The sequence below is a fragment of the Argopecten irradians genome, chromosome 14 (genome assembly GCF_041381155.1).
Source record: "Argopecten irradians isolate NY chromosome 14, Ai_NY, whole genome shotgun sequence".
Lineage (NCBI taxonomy): Eukaryota > Metazoa > Mollusca > Bivalvia > Pectinida > Pectinidae > Argopecten > Argopecten irradians.
Genome location: NC_091147.1, coordinates 4,238,985 through 4,259,905, shown reverse-complemented (window position 1 = coordinate 4,259,905; position 20,921 = coordinate 4,238,985). Strand labels below are relative to the sequence as shown.

At 35.2% G+C, this 20,921-nt stretch overlaps 1 protein-coding gene across 1 annotated transcript in view; it reads right to left on the bottom strand.

Moving 5' to 3' along the window:
* Positions 1 to 6,727: 6,727 nt before the first annotated feature.
* LOC138306903 (serine-rich adhesin for platelets-like) overlaps positions 6,728 to 20,921 on the bottom strand; it is a 162,978-nt gene continuing 148,784 nt past the window's right edge. The window contains 11 exon segments of the mRNA XM_069247466.1: positions 6,728 to 11,607; positions 11,915 to 11,971; positions 12,250 to 12,408; positions 12,713 to 12,797; positions 13,372 to 13,500; positions 13,870 to 14,127; positions 14,376 to 14,480; positions 18,293 to 18,352; positions 18,354 to 18,482; positions 18,752 to 18,934; positions 19,092 to 19,271. Coding sequence (XP_069103567.1) covers positions 11,447 to 11,607; positions 11,915 to 11,971; positions 12,250 to 12,408; positions 12,713 to 12,797; positions 13,372 to 13,500; positions 13,870 to 14,127; positions 14,376 to 14,480; positions 18,293 to 18,352; positions 18,354 to 18,482; positions 18,752 to 18,934; positions 19,092 to 19,271 — 1,506 coding nt within the window. The 3' untranslated portion in view covers positions 6,728 to 11,446.

The window sequence follows — 20,921 nt, the reverse complement described above, 5'->3', positions numbered from 1 at the left end:
TTTCCGCATAGAAAAACATTACATAAGTCAAGGAAAACGTCTTAGGTAAGGAGCCTTTCTCAATATCTATAATGATTTTCCAAGGAGGATTTTAAGTTAAGGAATGTTTATGAAACTGGGCCCAGACACTTTACAAAAAGTTGGGTTTTTCGTATGCGAATGGCGGTTCTATCTTATATCACGCAAAAATGACATGAAAGAAGTTTGTGTTTCAGCCCATATGCCTGTTAGTTGATTTGTAAGCGATACAGAATCCCTATTGTATGGACCCTAAGCAGTGTCAACCTTTCCTATCACTGTCGTTCTCTAGTTTTCCATTACCCTTACACGATGTGACAAAAGTCGTAACACACGTCAGGAATACGGGAAAATGACAGCTGTTAACTTACTACTAGTTCCTATGACCTCCTTATCGGTCAATACTATGAATGACGGTGGAGGCGAGATTTATAATTTATTATCTCAGAAACAAATAAATGTATTTTTAAAACAATGTGATATTGTTTAAGAAATAAGAACATGATGATTTTTTTTATCTTTTAATGTTTTTCGCAACTTTTAAATTTTTGAAATATGAATATGACCAGCATTTCCAAATATAGTAGAGCAATATAAAAACCTGAAGTGAGACATCATATCTGTTACGAAAAACGACGAATAAGTTTCATTTGAAATGTAATATCTAATATAATTGGCAATTTGCTTTCCCTATTGTCAACAGTTACGTGTACCTTTAGTAGTTATTTTCGTGTTAAAGTCACTAATGTTGTATGAGGAAGTACATGTAAACTATTGTATTTGTTTTCAAGTAGTGAGTATTATAATTTTTTTTTAGTTTTTTCAATTAACATTTTGTTTTGTAAACCCCAAATATAACTTTGTGCCATGATTTTTTAAAAGCGTTGTTTGTGGTGGGGTGCTGTCAATAAATGACCAGTGGTAGTTTCTGTCTGCTCTAGACACACCATAGTCTATAAAGTTGTAGTTTCTGTCTGCTCTAGACACACCATAGTCTATAAAGTAGTAGTATCTGTCTGCTCTAGACACACCATATTCTATAAACTGGTAGTTTCTGTCTGCTCTAGACACATCAAAGTCTATAAAGTGGTAGTTTCTGTCTGCTCTAGACACACCATAGTCTATAAAGTGGTAGTTTCTGTCTGCTCTAGACACACCATAGTCTATAAAGTGGTAGTTTCTGTCTGCTAGAGACACACCATAGTCTATAAAGTGGTAGTTTCTGTCTGCTAGAGACACACCATAGTCTATAAAGTGGTAGTTTCTGTCTGCTCTAGACACACCATAGTCTATAAAGTGGTAGTTTCTGTCTGCTAGAGACACACCATAGTCTATAAAGTGGTAGTTTCTGTCTGCTCTAGACACACCATAGTCTATAAAGTGGTAGTTTCTGTCTGCTAGAGACACACCATAGTCTATAAAGTGGTAGTTTCTGTCTGCTCTAGACACACCATAGTCTATAAAGTGGTAGTTTCTGTCTGCTAAGACACACCATAGTCTATAAATGGTAGTTTCTGTCTGCTCTAGACACACCATAGTCTATAAAGTGGTAGTTTCTGTCTGCTCTAGACACACCATAGTCTATAAAGTGGTAGTTTCTGTCTGCTCTAGACACACCATAGTCTATAAAGTGGTAGTTTCTGTCTGCTCTAGACACACCATAGTCTATAAAGTGGTAGTTTCTGTCTGCTCTAGACACACCATAGTCTATAAAGTGGTAGTTTCTGTCTGCTAGAGACACACCATAGTCTATAAAGTGGTAGTTTCTGTCTGCTCTAGACACACCATAGTCTATAAAGTGGTAGTTTCTGTCTGCTCTAGACACACCATAGTCTATAAAGTGGTAGTTTCTGTCTGCTCTAGACACACCATAGTCTATAAAGTGGTAGTTTCTGTCTGCTCTAGACACACCATAGTCTATAAAGTGGTAGTTTCTGTCTGCTCTAGACACACCATAGTCTATAAAGTGGTAGTTTCTGTCTGCTCTAGACACACCATAGTCTATAAAGTGGTAGTTTCTGTCTGCTCTAGACACACCATAGTCTATAAAGTGGTAGTTTCTGTCTGCTCTAGACACACCATAGTCTATAAAAGTGGTAGTTTCTGTCTGCTCTAGACACACCCATAGTCTATAAAGTGGTAGTTTCTGTCTGCTCTAGACACACCATAGTCTATAAAGTGGTAGTTTCTGTCTGCTCTAGACACACCATAGTCTATAAAGTGGTAGTTTCTGTCTGCTCTAGACACACCATAGTCTATAAAGTGGTAGTTTCTGTCTGCTCTAGACACACCATAGTCTATAAAGTGGTAGTTTCTGTCTGCTCTAGACACACCATAGTCTATAAAGTGGTAGTTTCTGTCTGCTCTAGACACATCATATTCTATAAAGTGGTAGTTTCTGTCTGCTCTAGACACACCATAGTCTATAAAGTGGTAGTTTCTGTCTGCTCTAGACACACCATAGTCTATAAAGTGGTAGTTTCTGTCTGCTCTAGACACACCATAGTCTATAAAGTGGTAGTTTCTGTCTGCTCTAGACACACCATAGTCTATAAAGTGGTAGTTTCTGTCTGCTCTAGACACACCATAGTCTATAAAGTGGTAGTTTCTGTCTGCTCTAGACACACCATAGTCTATAAAGTGGTAGTTTCTGTCTGCTCTAGACACACCATAGTCTATAAAGTGGTAGTTTCTGTCTGCTCTAGACACACCATAGTCTATAAAGTGGTAGTTTCTGTCTGCTCTAGACACACCATAGTCTATAAAGTGGTAGTTTCTGTCTGCTCTAGACACACCATAGTCTATAAAGTGGTAGTTTCTGTCTGCTCTAGACACACCATAGTCTATAAAGTGGTAGTTTCTGTCTGCTCTAGACACACCATAGTCTATAAAGTGGTAGTTTCTGTCTGCTCTAGACACACCATAGTCTATAAAGTGGTAGTTTCTGTCTGCTCTAGACACACCATAGTCTATAAAGTGGTAGTTTCTGTCTGCTCTAGACACACCATAGTCTATAAAGTGGTAGTTTCTGTCTGCTCTAGACACACCATAGTCTATAAAGTGGTAGTTTCTGTCTGCTCTAGACACACCATAGTCTATAAAGTGGTAGTTTCTGTCTGCTCTAGACACACCATAGTCTATAAAGTGGTAGTTTCTGTCTGCTCTAGACACACCATAGTCTATAAAGTGGTAGTTTCTGTCTGCTCTAGACACACCATAGTCTATAAAGTGGTAGTTTCTGTCTGCTAGAGACACACCATAGTCTATAAAGTGGTAGTTTCTGTCTGCTCTAGACACACCATAGTCTATAAAGTGGTAGTTTCTGTCTGCTGCTAGAGACACACCATAGTCTATAAAGTGGTAGTTTCTGTCTGCTAGAGACACACCATAGTCTATAAAGTGTGGTAGTTTCTGTCTGCTCTAGACACACCATAGTCTATAAAGTGGTAGTTTCTGTCTGCTCTAGACACACCATAGTCTATAAAGTGGTAGTTTCTGTCTGCTCTAGACACACCATAGTCTATAAAGTGGTAGTTTCTGTCTGCTCTAGACACACCATAGTCTATAAAGTGGTAGTTTCTGTCTGCTCTAGACACACCATAGTCTATAAAGTGGTAGTTTCTGTCTGCTCTAGACACACCATAGTCTATAAAGTGGTAGTTTCTGTCTGCTCTAGACACACCATAGTCTATAAAGTGGTAGTTTCTGTCTGCTCTAGACACACCATAGTCTATAAAGTGGTAGTTTCTGTCTGCTCTAGACACACCATAGTCTATAAAGTGGTAGTTTCTGTCTGCTCTAGACACACCATAGTCTATAAAGTGGTAGTTTCTGTCTGCTCTAGACACACCATAGTCTATAAAGTGGTAGTTTCTGTCTGCTAGAGACACACCATAGTCTATAAAGTGGTAGTTTCTGTCTGCTCTAGACACACCATAGTCTATAAAGTGGTAGTTTCTGTCTGCTCTAGACACACCATAGTCTATAAAGTGGTAGTTTCTGTCTGCTGAGCTCTAGACACACCATAGTCTATAAAGTGGTAGTTTCTGTCTGCTAGAGACACACCATAGTCTATAAAGTGGTAGTTTCTGTCTGCTCTAGACACACCATAGTCTATAAAGTGGTAGTTTCTGTCTGCTCTAGACACACCATAGTCTATAAAGTGGTAGTTTCTGTCTGCTCTAGACACACCATAGTCTATAAAGTGGTAGTTTCTGTCTGCTAGAGACACACCATAGTCTATAAAGTGGTAGTTTCTGTCTGCTAGAGACACACCATAGTCTATAAAGTGGTAGTTTCTGTCTGCTAGAGACACACCATAGTCTATAAAGTGGTAGTTTCTGTCTGCTCTAGACACACCATAGTCTATAAAGTGGTAGTTTCTGTCTGCTCTAGACACACCATAGTCTATAAAGTGGTAGTTTCTGTCTGCTAGAGACACACCATAGTCTATAAAGTGGTAGTTTCTGTCTGCTCTAGACACACCATAGTCTATAAAGTGGTAGTTTCTGTCTGCTCTAGACACACCATAGTCTATAAAGTGGTAGTTTCTGTCTGCTCTAGACACACCATAGTCTATAAAGTGGTAGTTTCTGTCTGCTCTAGACACACCATAGTCTATAAAGTGGTAGTTTCTGTCTGCTAGAGACACACATAGTCTATAAAATGGTAGTTTCTGTCTGCTCTAGACACACCATAGTCTATAAAGTGGTAGTTTCTGTCTGCTAGAGACACACCATAGTCTATAAAGTGGTAGTTTCTGTCTGCTCTAGACACACCATAGTCTATAAAGTGGTAGTTTCTGTCTGCTCTAGACACACCATAGTCTATAAAGTGGTAGTTTCTGTCTGCTCTAGACACACCATAGTCTATAAAGTGGTAGTTTCTGTCTGCTCTAGACACACCATAGTCTATAAAGTGGTAGTTTCTGTCTGCTCTAGACACACCATAGTCTATAAAGTGGTAGTTTCTGTCTGCTCTAGACACACCATAGTCTATAAAGTGGTAGTTTCTGTCTGCTCTAGACACATCATAGTCTATAAAGTGGTAGTTTCTGTCTGCTCTAGACACACCATATTCTAAAATGTGGTAGTTTCTGTCTGCTAGAGACACACCATAGTCTATAAAGTGGTAGTTTCTGTCTGCTAGAGACACACCATTGTCTATAAAGTGGTAGTTTCTGTCTGCTCTAGACACACCATAGTCTATAAAGTGGTAGTTTCTGTCTGCTCTAGACACACCATAGTCTATAAAGTGGTAGTTTCTGTCTGCTAGAGACACACCATAGTCTATAAAGTGGTAGTTTCTGTCTGCTAGAGACACACCATAGTCTATAAAGTGGTAGTTTCTGTCTGCTCTAGACACACCATAGTCTATAAGTGGTAGTTTCTGTCTGCTCTAGACACACCATAGTCTATAAAGTGGTAGTTTCTGTCTGCTCTAGACACACCATAGTCTATAAAGTGGTAGTTTCTGTCTGCTCTAGACACACCATAGTCTATAAAGTGGTAGTTTCTGTCTGCTAGAGACACACCATAGTCTATAATGTGGTAGTTTCTGTCTGCTCTAGACACGCCATAGTCTATAAAGTGGTAGTTTCTGTCTGCTCTAGACACGCCATAGTCTATAAAGTGGTAGTTTCTGTCTGCTAGAGACACACCATTGTCTATAAAGTGGTAGTTTCTGTCTGCTCTAGACACACCATAGTCTATAAAGTGGTAGTTTCTGTCTGCTCTAGACACACCATAGTCTATAAAGTGGTAGTTTCTGTCTGCTGAGACACACCATAGTCTATAAAGTGGTAGTTTCTGTCTGCTCTAGACACACCATAGTCTATAAAGTGGTAGTTTCTGTCTGCTCTAGACACACCATAGTCTATAATGTGGTAGTTTCTGTTTGCTCTAGACACACTATTGTCTATAATGTGGTAGTTTCTGTCTGCTCTAGACACACCATAGTCTATAAAGTGGTAGTTTCTGTCTGCTAGAGACACACCATTGTCTATAAAGTGGTAGTTTCTGTCTGCTCTAGACACACCATAGTCTATAAAGTGGTAGTTTCTGTCTGCTAGAGACACACCATAGTCTATAAAGTGGTAGTTTCTGTCTGCTAGAGACACACCATAGTCTATAAAGTGGTAGTTTCTGTCTGCTCTAGACACACCATAGTCTATAAAGTGGTAGTTTCTGTCTGCTAGAGACACACCATAGTCTATAAAGTGGTAGTTTCTGTCTGCTCTAGACACACCATAGTCTATAAAGTGGTAGTTTCTGTCTGCTCTAGGCACACCATAGTCTATAAAGTGGAAGTTTCTGTCTGCTCTAGACACACCATAGTCTATAAAGTGGTAGTTTCTGTCTGCTCTAGACACACCATAGTCTATAAAGTGGTAGTTTCTGTCTGCTCTAGACACACCATAGTATATAAAGTGGTAGTTTCTGTCTGCTCTAGACACACCATATTATATAAAGTGGTAGTTTCTATGTCTTCTACATTATCTTCAACGATAGATCACCAACACCACAGCCTCCCAAACACATACAGGGGAGGCTGTTCTTATATAACCTTGGCCTTTCAATAACATAATTTAAATTTTCTCCAGAGAAATCGGATCAGTGAGAGCATTAAACCATCATCCTCAACTAGGAAAGATGAACAAGAAGAAAATCTTTCTGGTAACAATGAAAGAAATCAATACACAAAGACAAACTAAAGTTTTGTATTTTTTATTATTATTGAATTTTTATTTCTGCCTTTAAAACAGCAGGTTTGAACCACAAGCTCTATTGAGCTATGATATATTATTATTGATAGATGAGACTAAAGTAGTTTGTAGACTAAGTAACAGTGACCTAGTTTTATGTTGTACATCTAGCACTGAAATGGAGAAAATATGTACATCTTTTATCTATATTTACACTCTACTTAAATATACATTTTATATACACATTAAATTATAACATACACACCCATAAATGTGTACATATATATCGCCATATCATAATATGACAATGTCCATTAAAACACTAATAAACTTTGACTAGTATTCATGTCCCCTTAAAACAATAATAGACTTATCCGAAACAATACCTGGACTAGTCCAAATCTGCAATACTAAGGGGGTGAAGGAATATATAAATCGGTGGGGACTTCTCAACATGCAGATATTGTTAACAGTTTGAGGATTAATGACGGTGTGGGAGATACATGTAGAAGGAAACACTATGATGATGTTGGGGAAAATGTACCAACAATAATAAATAGACAGACACAACAATGTGCATATCTTTGTTTATTTGGTTACTGAGGAATTAATGGAGGAAAAAACTACATAAAAATTTGCTGTAAACTGACTTTCCCAATAAAGTTGGTTTTGGTAGGTAAAGATTGTACTGAAGTTGTACTGTAGTGTCTTTGTCAGATAGAATGTGTGTCTTTTATTATAGATAAGAAGAAAAAGATGGCGTTGGTGTCCAATGACTTACAACCATTAATTACTCTGAAACATATTCTTCAGGTCGGCAATGAATATGATAGATGTATTAAAGATAATAGGTTTGTTTAATACCTATTCATACTTGTATAAAAGATCATGTGACTGAGTGGGGAAATCAGAAAGTAATATGGTAGAATGTGCAACAGTTGAAAAAAGGGCATCTTGATATAATGCAGTGGGCATATTCCGAACAGTGATGAGATGCCCAGACTTTAATGGTTGTGTCAAATAATCGTTTTATAGGTAAACAGGGAGGATTTAAGATTTTTACCGCAAAGATATCTTCGCTGGTGACATTACAATACAGTGTTTTTATAGATTCCTTGTAGTTTAGTGGGGGGTATTCATTTTAGATAATTTATTTGTACAAACTAAACAATTCCACAAACAACCTGGATACAAGCTAGCTTGTCTGTAGATATTTTGACATTGACTATGTCACCAAGGAGATTCTGTGATGTTCTCCGTAAAAGGAAAACTTCTTCAAATGTAAACAATATTTGTTAAAGAATAAATGTATCCTGTAATTGCCTTGAACTTAAATGACACCATCTAACATACAAACTTAACTGAACATTGGGTATCTGGATATTGATTATCAATGACACCATCTAAAACTTAACTGAACATTGGGTATCTGGATATTGATTATCAATGACACCATCTAAAACTTAACTGAACATTGGGTATCTGGATATTAATTATCAATGACACCATCTAAAACTTAACTGAACATTAGGTGTCTGGATATTAATTATCAATGACACCATCTAAAACTTAACTGAACATTGGGTATCTGGATATTAATTATCAATAAGTATATGGTACATTAATGCTAATATTTTCAACTTTGCAAAATAAATAAACGAAAAAAGCCCCTGTGCCTGTAAAGCGATGAATGGTGCAGACAGAATGACATATGTTACTGTGATCAACACGGTAATGTCTACAAACAACCAAACAACGAAGTGATAAGTGGGACGATGGACGAAACATGAAAGTTGAATTATAGCATGCAATACACATACACCAGCTAGTTAACACTTTTATATAGGAATCACATAGTCCTTGATTAACAAGAACTCATCACAAAGGTTCAGTAGGGTGCCATCCTGGATAAAAGAGTTAGAAGACAAATAGCTTAACCTCAGAATTTAATGAAGACTTTGAGATACCAGATTTGTCAGGATTTGGTGAAGGAAAGCCAGGGTTTTTTGGGAAGAATCACTGACCTATATGACCTCTATCTTGATCCTGCCCCATTTAACCACAAACCCAAAGATACAGATCTAGTGGTAGAGTATATTGGTAACCTGAAGCACCTGAATACAACGGTCCGAAAAACTTAGTTAGGAAGATGTATATGACAGGTTGAGTAATCACACGCCAACTAGAATACTCCCATATGTAGGAATATTCTTACAAAGCTTGTGTAATCATTAGCAATGGTTATATAATGATTACAGTATATTCTCTTCAGTAGGAATGGGATAATTATTACAAAATACAAAACAGATGGACCGATAGCAGCTGATAATATGGTAGGAGCATGGCAATCCTTATAGCAAATAAATAAAGGGATGTATTGCAGCATTTGGAAGCTTGATTAAAACAAAAACATACTTTGTAGTTCCATAAATAAGCTTTACAATTCAGTTCCATAAATAAGCTTTACAATTCTATATATGATCACATATAACAATCGCTAATATCTGGACAAAATAACTCTTCTTAAGAATGATCATGATTGATGACAAATCAGCACTTTGTTAGGTTATATGACCCCCTTATATGTAGGGTATAACATGACCACCCCCTTATATGTAGGGTACAACATGACCCCCTTATGTGTAGGGTATAACATGACCCCCTTATGTGTAGGGTATAACATGACCCCCTTATAACCCTCAATACATTAGCACCAACCTTATATATAACTGGTACAGCCCCAGTGTACAGTTATATACCCAACCATCTATAGACTTGTAACGAAATCCTCAATAAGAATCGTAATAACTAACAGTTGGTGAGCGATATTGATTCTTTTTGTAATTATAAACCGGTAATTGCACATACAAGTACTCTAATGAAATATTAGACATATTTACCAGTTTATAATGCTCTGATATCTCATGTAACAAATTGTTCAATGAATTTTTGACATTTACATGCAGAAACAAATGATCATTACAACTGATCACAATATTTCTGTCAATCAATAACATTTAAATTGATAAATGTTTTTCAACCATATCACCTACATAAACTAATTAATGACCAGAATATCATAAATGGTTTCCGTAGATATTTACACAAAACTTCACATACAAAAAATTACATGTCAACCTCTGTACTCCCCACTAGAAAGCTCTATGGTATATTTAGTATGGTGACGTATACATTATCATACTTTGTTTTATATTGCCTTCGTGCAATGGAAAAGTGATTTCTTTAAATACTCTTATAAACGATTTTACAAACCTTTCACATAAAACACTACAGAGAAAAGTCTGACAGACTATATCTCTAGGTCAACATGGGTTAATACCTAAAATGAGATCAATCTCAATTAAACCAATCACAGACTGTTTTATTGGTGTCAATTTCCCAACATTGGGATAGTAGGCCTGAAATGATTGGTTAATCTTTATCAGATCTATGTCCAACCATATGAAAAGTTGAGAAGAGAAAAATAGAACTAGAAAGTTGATAAAATTATGCATAATAAACCTGGAAAGAACCAGGGAACATCCATGAAAAAGAAATAAATATGAGAAATATTCAAATTGAATATTTGGTCATCATGACATTACATGATCATATATGTGTAAATATTGGTCCAAATAGATTTGATCTGGTTGTCGGTTTGTTGGTTAATTAGACACAGCCACTGTATCCTGGATATCCCAATGTGATGAACCGAGTCTGTCCCTATACATAGACTGATGACTGGCTAGTCTAATTAGACATGTCCAAATAAGGCATGTCTCTTAACTTATACAAGCCAAATCACTAAGATCACCGATCAGTGAACTACTAGACCGTTTAGGGCAGGTAGAGTTTCACACGAGATGTGGAGTAATATGTGTAAACAAGTAATGAATCCATCCACTAATGGTACGAAAACTGTATTACACACACATGAATCCATTCCTATTGGGATTTTATGACCACATAGGAATTATGTTTTATTCACACTGGTCTCTGGGAAGAAATTTTCACTTTTGTTGCATTTGGCTTGGGACAGATCATTGGATAGTATCCCTTTGAATGAAGCTCTGATGTGAGCAACAAACATTTCTTGTTTCCTAGAGGCCAACACTAGAGATAATACTTAGTTACTTCCCTTGGACAACTCTTATGTTATCCAACCTAGATCCAGAGTTTCTTCCCTTGGACAACTCTCCTGTTATCCGACCTAGATCCCTAAGTTTGGAGTCATTTGGATCTCATTGACTCTGAGACAATGTATTATAATGAGTTATAGGCAGTAGTACTTGGTTGTGTGACCGATGTCCATCCTGGTTCTACAGGCCTTGTTTGTCCTTAGTACACAACACCGATGATTAACAACTATGTGTGGTCATGTTCATTAGTTCTGCTTGTGACCAGTCCATGGTCAGTGTCTGTTCCAGCAGACCTGTCCGACATTAGTTTGTCTGGGGATGGATGGCGGGTAGTCCAATAACACAATATCTTACAGGAGTGTCCAGTTGGATAGCTGATCCAGGAGGAAAGTCTCCATTACTGAGGATGTTTTCATAAAAAATATCTTCTATTGCAACCATGAGACAAAAAGTCACAGCTGTCGTTGTTTGAAGTACGTTTCCAATCCTGAGATTTTGGTTGTCAAGTTGGACACATGATTTGGTGGCACTGGAGAGATTCACTGCACCAATCGAAGTCTTAGCACTGCACTAATGAAATATTTGTTCATTTGGAGGACTTTTTGTTGCCAAATAAGGACCATCCCTTCTTTTTGTCGCGTTGTTTCTTTGTGTATGACCTGGGTAGCGTCGCGTGAGATGGGATCCCGCGTAGGAACTCTTTCTGGTATTGTATAGAGACAGTGGTCTGAGAGGACTGGAACTTCTCTGTAATATAACAGTACAATGTATATCAGTAATTATTGATTCACAATATAAAATTCATATCATTAGTTATTATTAAAATCTTCTAATTTAAAAGTACATGTATAGTGTTATAAACAAACTAACAAACATTCTCAATAAATATTTCATTTAAGGCATTTACAGCATGTATTCATTATCTATTTTTCAATTTGAGAACCATTTCTTTAATCATCTCATTATCTCTAATTTTTTTTTTTTTTTTTTTAAAGTTGTTTTTCACTTAGAGAAACAATTTATACACCAAACAGTAATCAATATACACCCTTACCTTTGCTTGCTCTTAACTTGTTTAGGACAGTTTTCTTCCAATGGAGAGGCACAAAGTCTGGAATAAAAGGGAAAAGGTTAATGTTAAGTTTTATTATATCACAAAGGTGAGGATATCAGAAGTTGTAAAACAAGCTTTCAAAACCAAAAAGCTGTATATAAAGTGAAAATGTGTAGACACATTTTTTTTTTGGTTACTTACAAGCTCCTATAATAATTGTAGTATTACCCAGATCAACAAAAGCTAAATGTTTGGATAAAAATAAAATGGCACAAGGGAACTCTTGACTATCACTATTTAAAGATTCTGTTACGTCGGTATAAACCAAAACCTACTATTTTCTTGGTCTTCCTTCACCCTCTGTCTCTCCTTCTGGAAGGCACGCAGCCATCTTTGTTTCTCCGTCGCTGTCTTTGTGTAGAGAAGATACCACTTATCCCGAACGGTTTCGTGTAACTTCCACGCATTCTTCACCGTCACATTGTACTGGAGATCTGAAAAATTAAAAGTTTATAGCTTATACAAAGTGCAGGGGTGAACGCACACAATTGTACTGCTTTCATAATCTGATGATTATTTAACTCTCAACTTAAATCTATTTAATGAGTATACTAGTGCTTACTACAATAAATAAAAACATTACACGTATATCTGTTGTGTAATCAAAACATACAAATAATATTTTGATAACTAAATCTAGACTCCAACTCTACCACAGACTTTGAGGTTTTGTTTATAATCCTGTCTAATCCAGAGTTGTGTCCCTTTGCTTGACTTTATCAGTCGCCAGATATTTACCTTTGCCATCTTCCACTGGTAATAATTCACATTCATCGAGGTCCACCCGGCCTTTGTAACTAAATCCATTCTTTTTCAGTAGATCCTACAATGGAGAAGGTATATATATATTGTAAATGATAGGGTTTGTAACAAGTACAGTAAAACTTGTCATAGCAACCACTTCTGTGTAATGCTTAATAAGACAACTTGTCTAGGATCCAAATGACCAATCTCAACACAATAAAACTTGTGTATAAAGACCACTGTGTATAAAGACCACTGTGTATAAAGACCACTGTGTATAAAGACCACTGTGTATAAAGACCACTGTGTATAAAGACCACTTTCCTCTGTGCCACGGGTGGTCGTTATAGACAGGTTTGACTGTAACAGTATATATGTACCAACAGAATCTAAAATGGAACACTAGGTAATCAGTAATTATCTATTTTCAAATCTCCAATACATATTTTATGTTATACGAAAATTAAATTTATATTGACCACCGTCCACTACAAAGTAGCCAGAATACAGTTGCTAAATGTTACTATCATAATAACACATTTACCCCAAACTGTCAACATTAAATCTGGTTATTGTAGACCAGTTGTCGGCCAAATAGGTGACCGAGGTCAATAATTAAACTGGACAGTGTAATACAACTGTCCTTAACTTACCTTTTTACAATAGACCAGCTGACGGTCAAACAAGAAGAAGTACCGTTCCTGGGACCAGCCTCCGGAGTTTATTTTGTTGAACTCCCCCGACGTTATCAGCTCAGAGCTCTTTTCTAGTAAATCAGGACCCTGAAATAATAAAATGTTTGTTTTTAAGATATGAGAATATATATATTTTATAAGAACTTTGTTATCCCCATTTAAGCCTTAATTATTAAGCTCTATTAACATCTAGCTTGTGGACCATGAAACAATCCGTTCATCTCCTACTTAGCACACAGTTACTGATGGAACCTTTTATAATCTCTGATTGGCTAAGTCTAAAATTCAAACTGCCCCTTAACTGACATAATGTTTAACTTTTTTCAACTTATTTGTCTTGTTATGTTATTTTCTATACACTGAAGAGTTTATTGTGATCAGAAATAAAAAAAATATTTTAGATAAATTTGACAGATAGCTGTAAGATGTTAAATGTTGAACATTATCCACACTAACCTGCCAATCTTCAACACCTTGTTGCCACCGTGCCAATTTCTCTATGCTTTCCATCTTTCGTTTCCGTTCGTTGATGAGTGCTGCGATTTTCTTCATGGCCTCGAGAGCGCCCTCTACATTATGGTAGTCTGGATGACTGGGAGGCGTGTATTTGAGGAGTTCGGCCAGTTGGAGGGGGTACTTACAGATCTTCTGGACAGGGGTCAATAAAAATCCCTCTAAGGGTATCTCTATCATCTCCTGTAGTAGACGGCATGCCTGGAAAAGTGAACAGACAAGAATTAAATGAATATGTTAAAAGTTAAGGTTTCTGTCAGTGTTGTGTTTTGTCAACATACATAAACATCAGTGGATAAAGTCATCCTTTTGGCATGTAAATAAGAAGCATCAAATACAACATGAATGCAATGTCAATCAGCAAGAGGACAGATTCAAATGAAAACTTAAACAATTCTCAATGTCCATTTCACTTGGATACCTGTGTTTTTCATCACTCTGCGACCTACCTCAAAGAAGTGTCTGTATTTCTGTTTTCTGTAGAGGTCTTTGAGTTCTTCCGAGGCTGACGGATGGTTATTGCAGTAGTCAGAATAAATCTCAAACTCTTTACTCTGTAACAATCAGACAATCAACATTATTACTATAACATCACCCCATATACAAGTACAGACCACAAGGTCTGAAGGTTTCTTTTTACTTGCTCCTGAAATACATTCTTGACACAATTAAAGCAGTGTGTCAATAGTAATTTGTATAGGATTACTCTGATGTTATAATCTAAATCATGTTCTTACACATCACCAAAACAGTAATTTGTATAGGATTACTCTGATGTTATAATCTAAATCATATGTTCTTACACATCACCAAAACATAATTTTAGGATTACTCTGATTATATCTAAATCATGTTCTTACACATCACCAAAACAGTAATTTGTATAGGATTACTCTGATGTTATAATCTAAATCATGTTCTTACACATCACCAAAACAGTAATTTGTATAGGATTACTCTGATGTTATAATCTAAATCATGTTCTTACACATCACCAAAACAGTAATTTGTATAGGATTACTCTGATGTTATAATCTAAATCATGTTCTTACACATCACCAAAACAGTAATTTGTATAGGATTACTCTGATGTTATAATCTAAATCATGTTCTTACACATCACCAAAACAGTAATTTGTATAGGATTACTCTGATGTTATAATCTAAATCATGTTCTTACACATCACCAAAACAGTAATTTGTATAGGATTACTCTGATGTTATAATCTAAATTATATGTTCTTACACATCACCAAAACAGTAATTTGTATAGGATTACTCTGATGTTATAATCTAAATCATGTTCTTACACATCACCAAAACAGTAATTTGTATAGGATTACTCTGATGTTATAATCTAAATCATGTTCTTACACACATCACCAAAACAGTAATTTGTATAGGATTACTCACATGTATTTGTAGATACCTATCTAAATCATGTTCTTACACATCACCAAAACAGTAATTTGTATAGGATTACTCTGATTTTATAATCTAAATCATGTTCTTACACATCACCAAAACAGTAATTTGTATAGAATTACTCTGATGTTATAATCTAAATCATGTTCTTACACATCACCAAAACAGTAATTTGTATAGGATTACTCTGATGTTATAATCTAAATCATGTTCTTACACAATCACCAAAACAGTAATTTGTATAGGATTACTCTGATGTTATAATCTAAATCATGTTCTTACACATCACCAAAACAGTAATTTGTATAGGATTACTCTGATGTTATAATCTAAATCATGTTCTTACACATCACCAAAACAGTAATTTGTATAGGATTACTCTGATGTTATAATCTAAATCATGTTCTTACACATCACCAAAACAGTAATTTGTATAGGATTACTCTGATGTTATAATCTAAATCATGTTCTTACACATCACCAAAACAGTAATTTGTATAGGATTACTCTGATGTTATAATCTAAATCATGTTCTTACACATCACCAAAACAGTAATTTGTATAGGATTACTCTGATGTTATAATCTAAATCATGTTCTTACACATCACCAAAACAGTAATTTGTATAGGATTACTCTGATGTTATAATCTAAATCATGTTCTTACACATCACCAAAACAGTAATTTGTATAGGATTACTCTGATGTTATAATCTAAATCATGTTCTTACACATCACCAAAACAGTAATTTGTATAGGATTACTCTGATGTTATAATCTAAATCATGTTCTTACACATCACCAAAACAGTAATTTGTATAGGATTACTCTGATGTTATAATCTAAATCATGTTCTTACACATCACCAAAACAGTAATTTGTATAGGATTACTCTGATGTTATATCTAAATCTTAAATCACCAAAACAGTAATTTATAGTCATGTTCTTACACATCACCAAAACAGTAATTTGTATAGGATTACTCTGATGTTTATAATCTAAATCATGTTCTTACACATCACCAAAACAGTAATTTGTATAGGATTACTCTGACATCACCAAAACAGTAATTTATAATCTAAATCTAAATCATGTTCTTACACATCACCAAAACAGTAATTTGTATAGGATTACTCTGATGTTATAATCTAAATCATGTTCTTACACATCACCAAAACAGTAATTTGTATAGGATTACTCTGATGTTATAATCTAAATCATGTTCTTACACATCACCAAAACAGTAATTTGTATAGGATTACTCTGATGTTATAATCTAAATCATATGTTCTTACACATCACCAAAACAGTAATTTGTATAGGATTACTCTGATGTTATAATCTAAATCATGTTCTTACACATCACCAAAACAGTAATTTGTATAGGATTACTCTGATGTTATAATCTAAATCATGTTCTTACACATCACCAAAACAGTAATTTGTGATAGAATTACTCTGATGTTATAATCTAAATCATGTTCTTACACATCACCAAAACAGTAATTTGTATAGGATTACTCTGATGTTATAATCTAAATCAATATATAGTTCTTACACATCACACAAAAACAGTAATTTGTATAGGATTACTCTGATGTTATAATCTAAATCATGTTCTTACACATCACCAAAACAGTAATTTTGTATAGGATTACTCTGATGTTATAATCTAAATCATGTTCTTACACATCACCAAAACAGTAATTTGTATAGGATTACTCTGATGTTATAATCTAAATCATGTTCTTACACATCACCAAAACAGTAATTTGTATAGGATTACTCTGATGTTATAATCTAAATCATGTTCTTACACATCACCAAAACAGTAATTTGTGTAGGATTACTCTGATGTTATAATAAATCATGTTCTTACACATCACCAAAACAGTAATTTGTATGATTACTCTGTGTTATAATCTAAATCATGTTCTTACACATCACCAAAACAGTAATTTGTATAGGATTACTCTGATGTTATAATCTAAATCATGTTCTTACACATCACCAAAACAGTAATTTGTAAAATTACTCTGATGTTATTATCTATAATCTGTTCTGATGTAATTTGTTATTACTCTGAAAATCTAAATCATGTTCTTACACATCACCAAAACAGTAATTTGTATAGGATTACTCTGATGTTATAATCTAAATCATGTTCTTACACACATCACCAAAACAGTAATTTGTATAGGATTACTCTGATGTTATAATCTAAATCATGTTTCTTACACATCACCAAAACAGTAATTTGTATAGGATTACTCTGATGTTATAATCTAAATCATGTTCTTACACATCACCAAAACAGTAATTTGTATAGGATTACTCTGATGTTATAATCTAAATCATGTTCTTACACATCACCAAAACAGTAATTTGTATAGGATTACTCTGATGTTATAATCTAAATCATGTTCTTACACATCACCAAAACAGTAATTTGTATAGGATTACTCTGATGTTATAATCTAAATCATGTTCTTACACATCACCAAAACAGTAATTTGTATAGGATTACTCTGATGTTATAATCTAAATCATGTTCTTACACATCACCAAAACAGTAATTTGTATAGGATTACTCTGATGTTATAATCTAAATCATGTTCTTACACATCACCAAAACAGTAATTTGTATAGGATTACTCTGATGTTATAATCTAAATCATGTTCTTACACATCACCAAAACAGTAATTTGTATAGAATTACTCTGATATTATAATCTAAATCATGTTCTTACACATCACCAAAACAGTAATTTGTATAGGATTACTCTGATGTTATCAAATCTACACATCACAAACGTTTTTTACACATCATGTCCAAAAACAGTAATTTGTGTAGAATTACTCTGATGTTATAATCTAAATCATGTTCTTTCTACACATCACCAAAACTATAATTAGGTAATGTTAGTAAGTATGGACTAACCTGTGTGAGAAAGCAGTGGCCTAGTTCACTAAGATGAGGACTATCGGAGGCTATCGGAGGCGAATGCTCGGTCTAGTGACTCTAGGAAACGGTTAGAGAAACTGTAGATATCTTCTATATTACCAAATATCACGCTGATTCTGTCTTCAGAGAACATGTCTGCCCTCTTACGAGCGTGCTTGATGTATCCCTGCCAAACAAAGCAGAACAAAGGTTAAATAACAGATCTCTTTATAAATATATTCTTATTTACTCTTTAAACACAGATATGTTTCATGGCAAAGTTATTAACCAACTGTAAACAAGATTTAGACGAGACACTGGCATCAGATAAAATATTCAGATGTCTTTACATTTCAGATATTTACAATATCTGATAAATGGTGAGATGAGATAGAATTATCTCCCTTTATATTTTAAGCCCAAACATGAACCACGTTACTAAGTAAGTTATTTTACCTCCACTACATCTTTAAGATGTTTGACATATTCCCGTTCAGCGTTGATGATTTCATTGACGACATTTTCGCGGGCCTGCTCTTTGTTGATGACACTGACCCTGCGTAGTTTTGGTGAAAGCTGTGTGACCTCGGATGACTGTGATACTAGGTCCTCCTCGTAAGGTTCTTGGTTCACTCGTAACTGTAACAGGAAATCAAGGTTTCCTCACAAATCTTTTATTGTACTGTCATTTATTTAAATTTTTGAATAGGCAACTCAATTGGGAGATGAATTGATTTAGAAGTCTCAAAACCGAAATAATTCAAGATTTAGAGATTATGTGAATTTTGTTACTTACCCTGACAAATGTCGCGGGGAACCAGCCCTCTCGTTCATCAATTGCGCCCCACCACCAATCTTTGTCGCCCATGTCCATTACCTCGATCACGTCCCCGGCATGGAAGCCAAGTTCCTCGGGATCCATGGTGATGTGGTCCCATAATGCCTCGGCACATGTTAAACTCTCTCCCTCAGGCATCTGTTGAGAAAACGTAAATTCTGAGTTACAGTTTATAGGAAGGATCTTTTGGTGCTCCTTACACAACCGCACACATCAACACAGCTGTCATAGACTACTTATCAGAACAGAGTTCTCCCCCGTAGTTTTCTCAGTATCCGAGATCATCCCCAGGGTTGAAGTCTACTCACTGTTGAGATTTGCGTGACCACAAAAATAATGACTGGTCTGTCCACGAGTCATGCGTGACAAAGTCACACGTGGCTAACCAACCACATCAATCGTTTACTCAGGCATGTCTTACAGACTTTAACCACAAAATGTGATAAAAAAAGTTTCCAGAAATAGTCAGTAAGTGCACGCTTCTTTGGATCCTTAAGAGCTGCGTGTATTGTGGCTTATACTGTCAGCAACTTTATTGTAAGATATGCAGCATCCTGGTTATACATGAATTATTATCAGTACAAATATAACACCATGGTGTTTCAGTAGTGTTCTGTGTATATAAGTACAACGGGTAAACTAAACAGGAATTCAGCCCTTCATAGACACTACACCATCAGTACACTGTGCCCAGGCATGGTACTGTTGTATATACCTGTATAAACACACTGCTCCATATTTAATTGTTTTCGGATTTATGAGTCTACTGTAACTTAAAAATTATTCTGGGTTTGTTCTGGTTTTTTTTTTTATTTATATGTTCTCCGTTCTTCAAATTAAAAAAAAAATGCAATTTCTTTCTAATTGATTTTGCTTGTTTTTTTGTCGATGATCTACACTAATTGCCCCTGTGTCTGTAGTTTATTGTACTGAGTTTAATTGTTTATTGATCCTACATCCCCCAGACACCTCGCTTTGTTACGGCTCTCATCAGCAGTCAAACCTTTAAAGTTTGGTCAGCTTACAACACAAAATGCAATATCACTTACACAGATAACTTTATAAATAACATCAGGACCCTAATGACCTTGACTATTACAAGTGGACATCAAAATAATGAACAATACTACATCGAAATGTATTTTTTTTCTGGTTTCAAATGCCAGTCATTTCAAACTTGAGATATAAAGCTGTCAAGAAAAATGGTCAAGAACTATGAGCCTACCAAACTTGTCCTAATTACATAACAAACATAAATTGGTTTTTGCTGGACTAGGTCTGTAAAGAACATTAAATGATCCCAGGATCCCAGTACACGATTGATAAATGAGTTATCTCCCCTTCTATAACCAGTTATACTAGAGATCCCTCTTTATAAAAAACTTCATTTCATATCTGAATTGTGAAAATATTTCAATTTTTAAATTTCTCTTACACGAAATAAAATTAAATAGTACAATCTTTAACTTTAAAAAGAATGAAAATGTTCATAGATATGAAATACAAACTGTCAAAATATTACCTAAAAAGGTATGATCATATTTGAATGAAACTAAAAGTTCTAAACAGTCATTCAACTGCTTCACTATTGAAGTTTGAATCTTCAGTCTGAAAAATCAATAAGATTGCATCGCGTTTAACCAGTGGAGGCCCTAATCGACACGCAATCACGTGCCATAAACAGCCAAGAGACCTATATATAGATACATATATAGCTCTTCCTGAATCCTCCAAATCCCCCTTCTATGGTTGTTCTAGTTATTGGGTCACAGTGACATATGGATTTTA